Source organism: Tyto alba, unplaced genomic scaffold (assembly GCF_018691265.1).
Source record: "Tyto alba isolate M040663 unplaced genomic scaffold, T.alba_DEE_v4.0 Super-Scaffold_14, whole genome shotgun sequence".
In the NCBI taxonomy this organism is placed as follows: Eukaryota; Metazoa; Chordata; class Aves; order Strigiformes; family Tytonidae; genus Tyto; species Tyto alba.
In genome coordinates, this window is record NW_024881276.1 from 60,075,552 (window position 1) to 60,090,196 (window position 14,645).

Genomic DNA, 14,645 nt, shown 5'->3' on the forward strand with positions numbered 1-14,645 from the left:
TCCAAAATCTGGAAGGTGGAAAGCTGAATCTTTATCTGCCCTTTATGTGACCGTGTGACATTGTATGTTGTCTCTTTGTACTTGGCCAGAATTTTTCTTTCCTTCCCATTATATGTTAAGCCACCAGTCTACTTGCTACTCCTCAGTTTCCATGATGGCTCCATACCACTGAAGGACCAGATTCTGCTCTCATGAATGACAAGTTACTTCAGTTAGTAACTGAGAAGTTATTTGGATATGAGAATAACATGCTATGGTTTTGCTCAAGTTGTTATTACATTAGTTAAATATCTAAGCAAAAAATGTTGACCAGAACAGTGGGATCTGAAGGATATGCCCCTCATTTTCCTCTTTCATGGCTTCTAACTTTCTAATTTACACATAATCTAAAACTTTTTTTTCCAGTTTATTGGCTATAATACAGGGGAGGATCTCATTCAAGTATCAGGAATCAATCAGTATCTTTTCCCATCTGATGGAGGACAGATTCAAGTGGAGAAGATAGAGTTTGTAAAAGGTAATTCTTTAATTCTTTATGCTTTGTTTTGACTCAGTTACTAACTAATGTCATAGCCCTTAATCCATAAATGCTTTTTCATGTCTCAGTAGTAGGAATTCAGTTAAAGACACTGTGAAAGTACCATGTAATTCCATGTTAGCCTCTATCACTACTAATGTTTACGTTTTTCCGTAGTATAACAATTGACAGATAAATTAGCAGAAAATTAGAAATTGAGAAAAATTAGTTCATATACATCTGTTCAATGGCAACCAATGCATGGTATTTCAAGAATGCTTGTTCCAGTAACTTGTCCAGTCAAATGCAATATATCTAAGCAAACAGGGTTATTCTGCAGCCTCAGATCTAATTGTCATGAAGTTTTTGAATATTTAGTCTAAACTCAGCTAACCTTAATTTTGTCTTCTTCATCTACTACTAAGCAATTCAGTCCACTTCTGAGCAATTTTCTTTTTTGTGTGCTTTATAGTTGCAGGTGCAGGGGTCTTTTGGGTAGGGGCAGTTCTGAAGCCTGGTGTGAGCAATAATAGTATTCTGTTGCTTTGCAGGTCTAACATTAGTAAAGGTGAAAGTGATAAAAGACAACCACAATTTCTTCATTCATATCACAGATCCCAAGAAAAACTTAAAAGAAATTGAAGTGCAGGAAATCAGTGAAGAACAGAAAATAAGATCAGGTTAGTGGAGTAACATCACTGATATAAAGAATTAATAGTTTGACATATTTGGAGAATTAATAGTTTGACATATTTGGTAATTGGATGCAAATCTTATCAACTAAACTAAATTCCTACTAATGGCACAGGGTAAATAAGACCAGTGTTCTGTAAATAGAAGTAAAAATCCAGTTGGCCGACTTGAGCACCACGTAGAGAGATCTTACCAAGATGTAGAAACACAGTACAGGTCAACAAGTGCAAACCAGTCTCTTTTCCAAAGCAAGGAAATCAATGAAAAGAATCACCATTTCTTAAGAAAATAATTTTCTTCTTTGGTGGAGGACTCCTTCAGATCTTAATGTGGCCTGGGAAAGCCAAAGAAGCTGCAAACTGAATCATGTTGATTAAATATGTCCGCCCTTGAAAGGGAAGATTTTTCCCTTTGAAATGAACCTCCTTTTGTGGGTCAGATGACCATAATATTAGTGCCTCCTCAAGACTTTAGAGGTGGAAACAGATCTTTCTGCAGTTCATCAACTTCTGCTGCTGGTTGACATGTTGCTAACACTCAGAAAGCGTTGAATCCAAATCCTTTCAGAACCCAGGTAAGAGTGCTTCCATGAAGGAAGCCAGTCTGTAACTATTTGTGTGTATGTTGCCAAAACCACTATGGAATTGCTTTCACTGAACTGAAGAGTACTGGAAAAGTATAACTTTTGGTAGGTGCGTTCGCTCTTTTATTCTTCATCAATGTTAGAAAGCATCCTGCTCTTGCACCTCTCCTTGGCTTCACTTTACATTGCCACTAGCAATGTAATTGTAGGTTGTCTGAATAGAAAATTTGCATCCCTTCCACAGATGAGATGTTTCTTGTCTGCCTTTCTGAAAGTAGACCTGTATCATTCTGGAGTCTGCCAAATGGTACTTTAACTCACCAGTGTGCTAGCGTCTGAGGCAAGTTATGTTCACGGCATGAGTGAGAGGCTTTCCTCCTGTGTAGACAGGAGTACCTTACGGAAAGGCAGTACAGAAGAGAAGAATCAATCCACTCTGATACTTGGCAGTGACTGAATGACACAGTGGTAAGCTTTTAATGCGGTCAAAAGGGCAAAACAGCATCCTGCAGATGGTAGTCACTAATGAACACTGTGATGACAGACAGTAAATAGGAGCAGATGAGGTCAGCATGTGTACCTTGTTCATGAAAGAACTGAGAGATGGCTAGGTGTTGAATGCCTGCCTTTAGTAGTCTTCTCCGCTGCTCCTCACAGCTTTAAGAAGCTGTTCCTCATATTGGATTTTCTCTTACTGGCAGAACATTTCTTTGAGGCAGTAGGAGTTGCTAGAGGCAAGGTAGGATCCAGTGTCACTGTCTCAGAGGTGTTACCTTGCATAGTTCATGTGGTTTTCAGGGATGGTGTACTCCTCACACGACATCTTGTCCTGAACCTCTAAGCGAGCTTGTCTCCTGATCTACTTTCACAAATGCCAGACATATCTTTGGATCTAATTTCTCAACTTTTTCTCTTTTCTTTTATTTTCTCCTCAAGGTATGGTCGCTGTGACAGTATCTGAGAGACAGCGACTTTTATTAGTGCGTAGACGACGTGATAGAAATGTGCAGTTTAGCATTCTTGTCAGGCAGGTAGGGAACAGAAACAAGAATCATTGACTCTAGAACTAGGTCCTTTTGCTGTTTGAATTCACAAAGACTTTTCAGTAGTTTTTGCTATTAAACCTGTTTTTACACACCTAGCTAACTAGAATGCAATTTTCTAGATGAAAAATCACAGCTATATGACTGACTATTATATACTATATGAATGGAATTATAAAGTTTTCCCCATCTTCTATTAATCTATTTTATAGGTTAGTCATCCACATTGAGGTGCCACGGTTCACACCAGTCATTGGTTTGCGGGTTAGGTGGTTCTGGTATGTGTTGCTATCTTTAAAATTAATTCTCATTTTTTTTAAAAGGAAAATTGAAAAATCAAAAGAAAGCTGTGAGCAAGTTTGGATCTTTTTCAGCCACCTTGGAAAATGGAATCCAGCTGTCCCTGAGCTATTATGGACCTACAGGGAAGACAGCAGGTAAAGTAAGCAAATAGAAGAGGATATTTGAGAACCATAAGGGAAATTTTTTTCCTTTTTTTTTTTTTTTTTTCTTCATATCCTCCTTAACCCAGTAATTTGTTGCATGCAATTCTGCCTTTCGCAGCAGCTGTTACTACATGGTGGAGAATTTTCAGCAAGGCTTGAGATGAGATTACATTGTCAAGAATATTCTATGATTCAGATTTCAAAATGGAGGGAGGTCTCCATGGTTTTTTACTTACTGTGAAAACAGAGCACTGCAGGGAGAAACTTGCAAGTATTGTTATTAAGTAGCCCAGCAAAATCAGCCAACTAATGTGAGCCAAAGAAAATGTAATTTGCTGAGGAGTCTTCTTGGTTTTCCAAGAAATAATATTTTTGTAAACTTACATAGGTGATTATGGAACTTTCATTTTACGTTAGGAGTTGGACTTTAGGTTACAGTTGTGCAGACATACTGAGGGATTTCTCTCAGCCTTTCAGTAAACACATTCACCAACTGGAAGCAATTGCTTCACAAAACCACAGTGGAAATAGCGTCTGCTTTTACCAAGAGCTTTTTGTTTCCATTACATTTCCAAGGCCACTGAACCATCATACGGATAAAAGTGAAACCCTCTTCTGATCAGAAAATAATCCCAGAATTTTTCAGCTCTTAAAATATGAAAAAATTTAATTGAATGCATCTTTGTGTGGACTGTGGTAAACCATTCAGCTATACACTCAGTTTCAATTATTCAAATACATTTTGCAAACTAATTACTAAAAAAGGACTTACTAAACTTGGGCCAAGGGAGCATCCACAGTGTAGTGGATTGTGAAAACTTCTATTTTGGCATAGAAGAGAGACGTCTAGTTAAACACCTACACGTCAGCTGTGATGTTCAGGCTTTTTCACACATACCATAAGCATCCTATTCTACATTAGAACAACCCTTGCCATGTTGAGCTTTAGTGCAGCACTGCTGACTGGCCTTCTTTGATTGCAGTTTTTTAACAGTCACTTGCTTATGGCTAATTCCACTTGTGAGTGTTTGCATCATAAGTGCTCAGAAAAATTCTGACCAGAAATATTCTGGTTTAGACTATTTTCAGATGCCATCCATCCCTGATGTAGGATGGTATGCCATGTAATCTGCAGTTTCTCTCCACTGATTGGTTAAATTGGGTGCAAATTACTGATTTTCCCTGCATTACTGAAATAATTTTCTGGAACCTCTCTAATTCTAATTTTTCCTAGTGTTTTTCTCATTTTATCTCTTCTCTCTTCCTTTTAGGGAAGCTAAAATGACAAAAAGGCCTCAAGCTGTTCGCCAGATTTATGAATCTTTTTTATTTCTTGGTTAAATGTCAGTATTTCGTTGAGTTTTGAATTATTATTTGTTTTCTCTAGCATGACCAAAATCTAACTCCAGACCACCTTACAACCAGCCTTAGAAGTAAGATACTTCTTGCTCTGTGGATCTGTCACTGCTTGAGCACCTGCGGGCCTTTCACCTCTGAGTAATACAAAACCTTTGCACTTGCTCTTTGTGCCTCAGTGAAATCATGACAGTGCAACTCCAAGCGCTAGAGATCTATATGTGTGTGCAGGAGGAAGGAGACCTTCCTTAATCTGACAGTCCTCTGGAATTTCACATCTCTAAAGATTTCTAAAGACACTTTCCCTCACTCTCAACAATCCACTCTTCTTCATTGTTACCCTCAGATGCTGTGCTCATTTTTTAGCGCAAGCAAAGTAAAGGAGTAGGTGAAATTTTCTTAGGCATCAAGAGCCTGCAAGAGTTTCTATACCTAAATTCAGCACTAGGAAAGTAGTGTCATCTGAAACTGAGCATGCTCCACATAATGGGTGGCTATGAAGGACAGCTTCCCTCACTATATGTAAGAGCTTACTTATACGCAGTTTGCAGTGTTCACGTGGATGCTTATACTCACCTGACAAAATGGATTACATTCACTAATGATTTTATTGGACACTTGCCTCAGAATCCTTCATTTTGGCTGTCCTTCTCTGTGGAGCGCTAGCTCTGTCAAAGTTTATTAGTCAGCTCATTCTCACCATCCACCTGGAGATGGGTACTGCTTCTTGATTATTCCATGGCCCTGCTGTCTAATAAATGTGTATCAGAATGGACCCCACAGAGAATTTTAAACTTTCCTATTTTTTATAATTACCTGACAGTTTATCTCAGGCAGATTACAAATAAAAGATTTGTTCGCCTTTCTTCAGACTTCCAGTAAACTGTAAAAGCCATGCAGCATAGATTTCAATACATGAAAGCAGAGCCACCTAACAGAGAATCAGATTATCATGTGTCAGGCATGCATCAGCTAATGAAAATGGGGACTTCAAAAATCTTTGTTGTGATCTTAATTTCCCTTTCAGGCTAAAGGTCATGGGTATAGTCAGATATCTGTGCATTTCCCTAATGCTGACACCAAGATAAAAACTGAGATTGAAGGCTTAAAAGATAAGGTGGAAGGCTTGTTATCCATGGATTCCTAAATAAGACTTTATCACCAGATGATCTAATAGTTTCTTCTAGCCTTAAATTCCTAAATCATGGGTCAGCGTTACAGTTTCTATAAATCCAGAATCATCCATAAGACATATGAACATGCAGGCAGCCTTTCTAATATTTTAGAACTTTATTTTTAAGGTGGCCTCTGCATTTCTTTATCTGCAGAGCTAAAACCATCTGTGTCAAAATCTTTCAAGAAACAGTGAACGTAGTAGCACTTAGGCCTGCTTTTTATCTTTTTCAGACAAAAATATACTAACCCTTCATCTGCATTACAGGAAATGCTACGCTCTCACACCAGAATGGTTCTATTAGCGTGCTTCCAGATGCATTTCTTTACTCCTTTGTCTGAATGTGATCAGGCCTGCAGTTTATCAATGAGTTATTTAACTTTTCTTTGCCTGATCTGTCAGTTTTCACAATAAATAATATTCTTCATTGGAGAAAGCAGAATTAAAATGTAATTTTACCAAAAAAAAAAAAAAAAAAAAAAAAGAGGATGTCATTTGGAAGTCTTCCTAAAGACATTCGTGAAATGACTGACTTGTTAAATGTCATACTTTGTAGAAACTGCTAAGCAAATCAAACTTCCTTCATTTATTTAAAAAAGGTTTTCAAAAGACAGTTTCTGAGATCATCTTGTTTTGCTCACTGGTGTTTTCAGTTCTTATCTGTACAAGTGTGGTTAAGAGATGGGTAATAGGTTGTCCAAAACAAACAAGAATTCAATTGCTTAAATTTTCTGAATGGGAAACAAGGTGCTATTTCATGAGTTGCAGGTTTGTGACTTAAGCTGCCTTCAAGCAGGAAAAGATGATAAAAAATACCTTTCAAAAAAGCATTAAGGTACGAGCTGGTTGGTTTTTTTCTGATCAAAGAGAAGTGTTAGTTCATTGACACAAAAATGTTTTACAGAAAATGTTAGTTTGTATTAATTTTATATTCAAGAAACTGTTTTGGAAGGCAACGACTTCTTCCTATCAACATGCTTAGCACGCTGCCATAATGCTTGGCTTTTAAGAATTGGAAGAATCTGAGCAAGTCTAACTCATCGGAATCTTTCTGAATTATTACAACAGAATAGTCACGTAGTGCAAAACTGCTAGAGTTACTCTGTGCTGAATCAGCCCATGATAAAGCATAACAACAATGATAATTTCCTAGATACTAGACTCAAAATGTCTCCACCTGTCTAAGTATTCTGGAGGTAAAAGAGAGTTTTTTAAATTGTATTTTCTATTTTTGAGAGGCAAGTGATGACCAGTGGGAAACAACACTTTCAAGATGCCTTTTAGGCTGATAAGTAGTCAGCCTATAGAAAGATTTTCTAAATAATTTCATATATTCAGTCTCTCTATCTGAAATAATAAACTCCCTCACCAAGTTTATTATTTGAAAGGTAAAATTTAGTGTACAAAATAATTCTGAAAAGTAAAATGTGGCCATCTACATTTATGAAACTTAAATTCATTAAAAATACTGCTTTTCCCTTCCTTAGATGATGAAACAGATCCTGTCTTATCGAGAATTCTGAACATCCCTTCTGTTCATATTCCAACCGTAATTTCTCCTGTTACGTCAGCTTCAGGAAAAAAAGATAAGTCCGTCAAACAAAAATCAGGAAAATCTCTGCCATCTACAAAATCAAGTGATAGCAAAATATGCCCTCCACCATCTGATGACCCAGTACAGCAAGAAGAAGGAAAGGTGAGGAAATAGACATCATCCAGTGAACACAGAAAAGAAACAAACAAAAAATCCAAAAACATAAACTTATATAACAGAAGCATATATTCTTCTCAGAGGACTTTGAACTGTGCCTTAAAAAATTCCTAACAATTAATCATGCTTCTAAGGAGGTGTTTTACTCTTCCAGTTGTTCTCAGAAGTACATTTTGGCAGCTGTTAATGAAGCTAGCCTTTACAACTCCATGATGTAGAGCAGTGTGTCTTCCATAGTCCACATACTTTTGTCAATTTTGTCTTTATAGCTACACTTGTTATATTATTACATATCTCAGTGACTAGAGCTGCTCTAGAAATTAATTTTTAATTTAACCAAGTGGGAGAACTTTTCTGTGCTTTCCAAACCTGTATTGGAAAGTCTAACCAACCAGTAAATTAGTAGAGACAGTTTTGCAAAAGCTTGCTCTGCAATTTGGTCTTTCCAGCTGATCACAAGCCAAGGACTAGTGACTTGAGGAAGTTACTTTTACCTATAACTGAAGTACTTCTATCACCGGACAGGTCTTTGGAAAGGATGGATGACATTTCAAAAGCAGGTTCTGAATTTCTGTTATGGATACTTAGCACAGAGTAATACAGGAATTACAAGATCATGTACTTCAGAAATGCACAGCATTTAATCTTTAATATCTTCCACAGAGCTCTATGAGAAGCCTTTTGACATTAAAACATGTGAGGGGGGGAGGTCATATCGGTTCAGAAATGGGTCACAGTTCCCCTCTGCAAAATGAATAACCTAGATTATTTCAGGTCATTAGAAAAATGTTGGCAGAATATTGTAGGCAAACACAGGAGGTTTGTTTGGTCCAGTGATCTCACAAATAAGCCAGAGTATGAGTTAGATGAAAAGTTCTCAAAGAAATATGGGAGGAGATAATAGCAGGATGTTGGAAGAGGATGCAGGAGTTTTCTATTTGGGATGATTTATCCTCTTTTCTTTTTTGACACTGTTTTCTCTAACCAGCAGCGTCCCAGAAATGGAAACAATTAAAATACAAAACAAACTCTGATAGAAGGACAGAAATAAACATGAATAGTATTGAGAACCTCTTTAATTACTACCTTTGGTTTCCTAAAGGACAATCTTCTGAAGACATAATCAGAACACAAAGCAATGAGGTCCATAAACAGTTTCATTTAACACTAATGCTCTAAAATATACTGTCTGGGATAATTCTTTAATGATAGTTATGATAAAAAGCTATCCCTTTTAACCTGATCAAGTTACAAAATAGCATCATTTCTAGATAACGTGTTCAGACTAACTGCAAAAATATTTAAAGCATGTAGTAGTATGTTTTAAAAAATTAAACTCCTACTTGGTTCCATCTTTAATCAAGTGTGACTGGAATGATGCAGAAAGAACCGCTAATAGCATGTCCCAGTTCTCACCCTGGGCCAAACTTAAGTCCAAGATACTGCATATAATACTTTTCATGACCAATTATTTTTCATTAACCCAGTCATTCCTCCCTCTTATGTTCTGCTTCTTCCATAGGCTGGTGGGTGATATGTAAAGAACATGAGTCGCACCCAGTCTGCCATCTTTTCCTGTACTATTTTCTCTTTTGTCCTGTTCTTCAGAATTTCTCCATGGAAAATTAGCACTAATTCATCCAACTGTTGTGGCTTCCAATTTCAGAGGCATTTCATAAAACCGTACTTCATTTCTTGTTACTATTTTGTAGGGCACTGACCTGAAAAGGTTCAGCACCTTCTGGTGTAAAGATCTGAACATTCTTTTTTTAGAACTATTGTCATGGTTTAAGCCCAGAGAGCAACTGACCGCCACATAGCTGCTTGCTCACTCCTTCCCCGCCAGTGGGATGGAGAGAAGAAAATATAATAAAAGGCCTGGGAAGCAAGATAAGTATGAGGGGGATGACTCACCAGTTGTGGTCACGAGCAAAAGACAGGCTTGACTTGGGAAGAAAGAACATCAATTTAATTTGAACACCATCACCTGTTTACCAGCCATATCAGAGTAGGATAATGAAAAATACAACCTCATCTTAAAAACACCTTCCCCCCACTCCTCTCTTTTTCACAGGCTCAGCTTTGTTCCCAATTTCTCTACCTTCTCCCCTGCAGTGGTGCAGGGGATGGGGGTTGCAGTCAGTTCATCACCCCTTGTTTCTGCCGCTTCTCACACTCTTCCCCTGCCCCAGTGTGGGGTCCCTCCCACAGGAGTCAGTCCTCCATGAACTTTTCCAATGTGAGTCCTTCCCACAGGGCTGCAACTCTTCACGAACTGCTCCAGCGTGGGTCCCTTCCACAGGCTGCAATCCTCCCAGCAACAGACTGTCCAGTGCAGGCTTCCCTTGGAGTCACAGCCTTCCTTGGGTGCAGCTACCTGCTCCAGCATGGGGTCTTCCACAGGCTGCAGGTGGGCATCTGCTCCACCATGGACCTCCACGGGCTGCAGAAGGACAGCCTGCCTTCTCACCATGGGCTGCAGGGGAGCCTCTGCTCTGGTGCACCTCCCCCTCCTCCTCCTTTCTTCAACTGACCTCAGTGTTTGCATAGGTATTGCCCTCACCCCTCCTCTCAGTTTCCCCTTCTTAAATATGTTACCACAGAGGCGCAGCCACCATTGCTAATTGGCTCAGCCCTGGCCAGAGACAGGTCTGACTGAGCTGGGGGAGCTTCTAGAAGCTTCTCACAGAGGCCTCCCCTGTAGCCCCTCCACTGCTACTAAATCCCTGCCACACACAAACCCAATACAACTATGTCTTAGAAAACTGGTTGTTGTCTACTCTTGTTACTTTTGATCACTTCACTCAAAATCGCTCTTGTTCTGAGTTATCTTCTCAGCTCCCAGGTCAAGGGAGGTTGAATGGAGATTGTAATTCTGTTGACAGAGCTTGACTGAACTGTTGAAAGAGGTAGAATAGGCAATATGGAAATGAAGGGTTAAATGCAGTGCAGGTTTATTAGAAACATAAGATAGCTTCCATTTCAAAGCAAATGAGAGGAGGGAGTAGTAAGAGACAAGAATGAACACATACTGAGAGTTGTAAGAATAGACTTGGAAGGCTCTCTAAACACAACATACCTATGCTGCTTCCGTGGTACCTAGTCGATGAAGTAATGCTGTGGCTCTTGTTTCAACATGGATTCTGTCCATATCCACAAAAAGTCTGGCTGACCTAATTGCAACAAGTTTAGGTAGGTACTTAAAGAGCATGACATGGAAAGTGATGTATGGAGTTGCCAAACAGCACCCAGCACAACATACATCAATTATGTGGCACAAATGAACCCTACACAGACAAATACCCCTACCGTTAAAACTCTGTCAGGAGGACATCTAAGTTCCTCCTCTTATTCCAAGAGACTTTTTACTCTTTGGCTTAGAATGTCTTCAGACAGAGTATTCATATTAGTGCATGCAGCACCCAGCTGTGTGAGTCTGCAAGTATTTTGGAGGACAAGATTAGAATCTGAAGCGAACTTGACAAATTCACATGGACGTGGTCTGTAAAATGGGATGCAATTCAGTAAGAATAAGTTCTAGGTTCTACAATTACAAGTAAATAATCTATATATATCTACAGAATGGGTAACAGTTCTGTCAATAACAGTTCCACAGAGAAAGGTCTGAGAATTGCAATGGTTCACAAGCTATACATAAATCAACAATGCCATCTTGCTGTGAGAAGGGCAAAGACCACATTGAGGTGAATAAACAGGAATGTATCCTGCTGAATATGTGAAGTTATTTTCCATTCAGGGCTTGTAGGGCCTAAGGTGAAGTATTGTGTCCAGTTATGGATACTGCTCTGCAGGAAGAATACGGGCCATACTGGAGAGTTTTAAGAAAAGCACCAAGAAAGGTCAGAGGTCTAGAAAACTTGACAAGTGGAGAAAGATTAAGACCTGGCTTGGGTTTGTTTGGTGTAGAGTTGAGGCAGAATAGCCTTTTATAAAGAGCTAAAGGGACACCACCTTCTCTTATGCTAGCCCATATAATCAGAAGTAAACTAATTTTCTGCAAGAGAAATTCAGGCTAACCAATAGGAAAATGTCAGTAAGGTGAATCAAGGTAAAGCACTGGAATAGTTTGTCAGGAAACCCCCAGCCCTGGAAATTTTTAGAAGAGGTTATATTAGCAGCTTTCTCTAACAATATAGGCATACTTGATTTTTTTTTTTTTTTTTTACCTTTAGGCAGGGAGAAGTAGATGACAACTGAGGGTTACTTCTGTCCTGTTCTGCAACTTCTACCCCATGATTCTGTGACTACAATCTTAGGTTATTGAGAGTAGCCTTAATTACCCAGTAATATTATGTAAAGTAACCATAAAATGTACAGCATCCTTTATGCTAAAAAAAAGGTGGTAAAACATCTGCCAATTTTTCCTTATATTTCTATTCCTAAAAATCAAGAATATGGGGTAATACCAGGACAAGTTCTTTCTGTTACCTCTGTCTGCAACCCAAACCTGTTTTCATCTCACGACTACAGGCATAGTGTAGCTCATTGTCATGGTCGTGGTTTAAGCCGACAAGCAGCTAAACACCACACAGCCGCTCACTCACTCCACATTCCCTGGCAGTGGAATGGGGGAAGATAATTGGGAAAAAAAAAAGGTTAATTGCATGGGTTGAGATAAAGACAGTTTAATAGGACAGAAAAGGAAGGGAAAATAATAATAATAAGAAGAAAAAGAACAAGAATATGCAAAACAAGTGATGCATGATGCAATCACTCACCACGCACCAGTTCCCGAGCAGTGGTTCCTGGCCAGCTTTTCCCCTAGTTTATAAACTAAGCATGATGTCATATGGTATGGACTATCCCTTTGGCCAGTTTGCATCAGCTGTCCTGGCTGTGTGTCCTCCCACTTTCTTCTACCCCCCTAGACTACTCGCTGGTGGGGTGGTAGAAGAAGCTGAAGTCCTTAACTTAGTGTAAATGCTGCTTAGCAACAACTAAAGCATCAGTGTGTTATCAACATTATTCTCATCCTGTATCCAAAACACAGCACTATACCAGCTACTAGGAAGAAAATTAACTTTATCCCAGCCAAAACCAGGACAGTCACATAGGTATTTGGGGGGATGACATTAAAGGGCCCAATGTTGTATTTTTTTCCAAATGTTCTAGGGTCTTTAGACATTACATAGGTCAACCTCATCTTTTCTAGTCATCAGAATAGTTTCTACTGCAGAGGAGTGCAAAAGGGATTACACGTTTTGACTGCCAAACATTCCTTTCTGTTCCCTTCTCAAATCAGTGCTTTATTTGCAGCAGACTGGAAGTACTGCTTTACTTACACTTGTGCTCTGTTAATGATTATAGGTAAAATAACTGATATGCAACTTCAAGAATTATTTCATGCTCTTCTACTTCATGTTATCTATTTATTGTCATCTCATCTTCACACTGTGCACAAGATAGCATAATGACTCAGCAAAATGAATAAAATTAGGAAGGGTTCTTCTTCAAGGATTGATAAAGAGGAATCAAAGAAGATAGCATAATCAAAGATAATAATCTAACGTTTCCACTTCAGAATCTATAAACTCTCAAAATGTTAAAAAATAGTGGTAGAAAGCACTTCTTTTTTTTTAAATATTTTGTTACAACTGAAATCTGTAGTCTAATTTTTTTCTTTATTCATTTCAAATGTGGAATAAAACTAATTCGTGTTTCATTCTGTAGATGGAAATGGAAGAATCAGCTTCCCAAACACAAGTGATGTCAGATGCTTTTTCTTTCCCAAGTTTGAATGTCTCCTGTCCCAATGGACTAGTATTAACGTTCCTTGGTGAAAGTTTTGGAGGTTAGTTTTCTAAGCCACTGCAAATCAAGAAATAAGTTAAAATTACAGAAGAAAACTATTTCTGCCTTGATGGGTTTAGATGTAACAGTATGAAATTTTAATGTCTTAGATTAAGTCTGTCGTAATGTCTATTTAATAGTATTTGCAACATAAATAATGTGTTTTAATTCAAACAAATGTAAAATCTAGAATTGCAAGTTGTTGGACATAAAAGACTGGGGGCAGGGAAGCAGCAACCCTAAAAAGCACTTGGAAGTCATGTTGGATAATCAGTTGAATATGCATGTATATTTGAATACCAAAGAAAAACTAACAAATTCAATTCATAAATGCATGTATATCGAGGAATCTTGAGTGATACCAGGTAGAGTGTTATGTTACCTATATCTGCTCCTCCTTTGGAATTGTATGTACTGTTCTTAAGTCCACAAGACAAGATGTCCATATTTTGAAAGATTCAGGGAGGAGTGAGAAGAATGATTAAAGCATTGGAAGATGTATCTTACAGTAAGCTCCTGTCACCAGAGAACTCAATTTAATTACCAAAGAAAAGGCCAAAGGAGTGACTGGTTCCAGTGTGAATGTACAAGGAAACAGAATTTTGGTGACAGCTTGTAAACACAGTTGTTGTGGTTTAGGCCCAGAGAGCAACTGAGTACCATGAAGCCGCTCCCTCCCTCCCTCCCTCCCTCCCTCCCTCCCTCCCTCCCTCCCTCCCTCCCTCCCTCCCTCCCTCCCCCATCAGAGATGGGGAGGGGCAGGAGGCGGGGTTGGTGGTGAGAATATGAAGCAGAAATGGCCCAAAGAATCCATCTAAGGACTGGGAAGAGTCACTCACCCATTATGGTTACAGACAGAAGACAGACTTGTTAGGAGAAGAAAAAAAGAAACATCACTTTAATTCAAATGCTAACAAGACACCACTTAGCAGATAAGGTGGGGACAGTGAGAAGTGCAACCACATTCAAAAACACCTCCCCCCCCCCCCCCCCCCTTCTTCCTGGGCTCAACTCTGCTCCCTATCTACCTCCTCCCCAGCAGTGCAGGGGGCAGGGGATGGGGGTTACAGTCAGCTGGCTGCTCTTTCCTTCTGGGGAGGTGGGGTGAATGCTGCACATTCCTCCCCTACTCCACATGCATCCCCTTTCATTGGAGATAACCCTCCACAAACCTTCTCCAGTGTGAGTCCTCTCCATGGGATGCAGCCACTCCCACGCTGCTCCGGCGCGGGTCACCCCTGTGTGTCGCAGTCCTCCCAGCACCCAACCACAACAGCGGGGATCACTTCTCCCTCCAGGGTCCCAGTCTCC

At 39.2% G+C, this 14,645-nt stretch overlaps 1 protein-coding gene across 7 annotated transcripts in view; it reads left to right on the forward strand.

Moving 5' to 3' along the window:
• SPAG17 (sperm associated antigen 17) overlaps positions 1-14,645 on the forward strand; it is a 120,477-nt gene that overhangs the window by 63,719 nt on the left and 42,113 nt on the right. For 6 of the 7 annotated variants that reach the window (XM_042788505.1, XM_042788508.1, XM_042788509.1 and 3 more), the window contains 5 exons: positions 406-517; positions 1,069-1,197; positions 3,160-3,273; positions 7,300-7,508; positions 13,215-13,335. In XM_042788505.1, coding sequence (XP_042644439.1) covers positions 406-517; positions 1,069-1,197; positions 3,160-3,273; positions 7,300-7,508; positions 13,215-13,335 — 685 coding nt within the window. The remainder of the gene's footprint in view (positions 1-405; positions 518-1,068; positions 1,198-3,159; positions 3,274-7,299; positions 7,509-13,214; positions 13,336-14,645) is intronic. The other variant, XM_042788510.1, reaches the window with a different exon arrangement.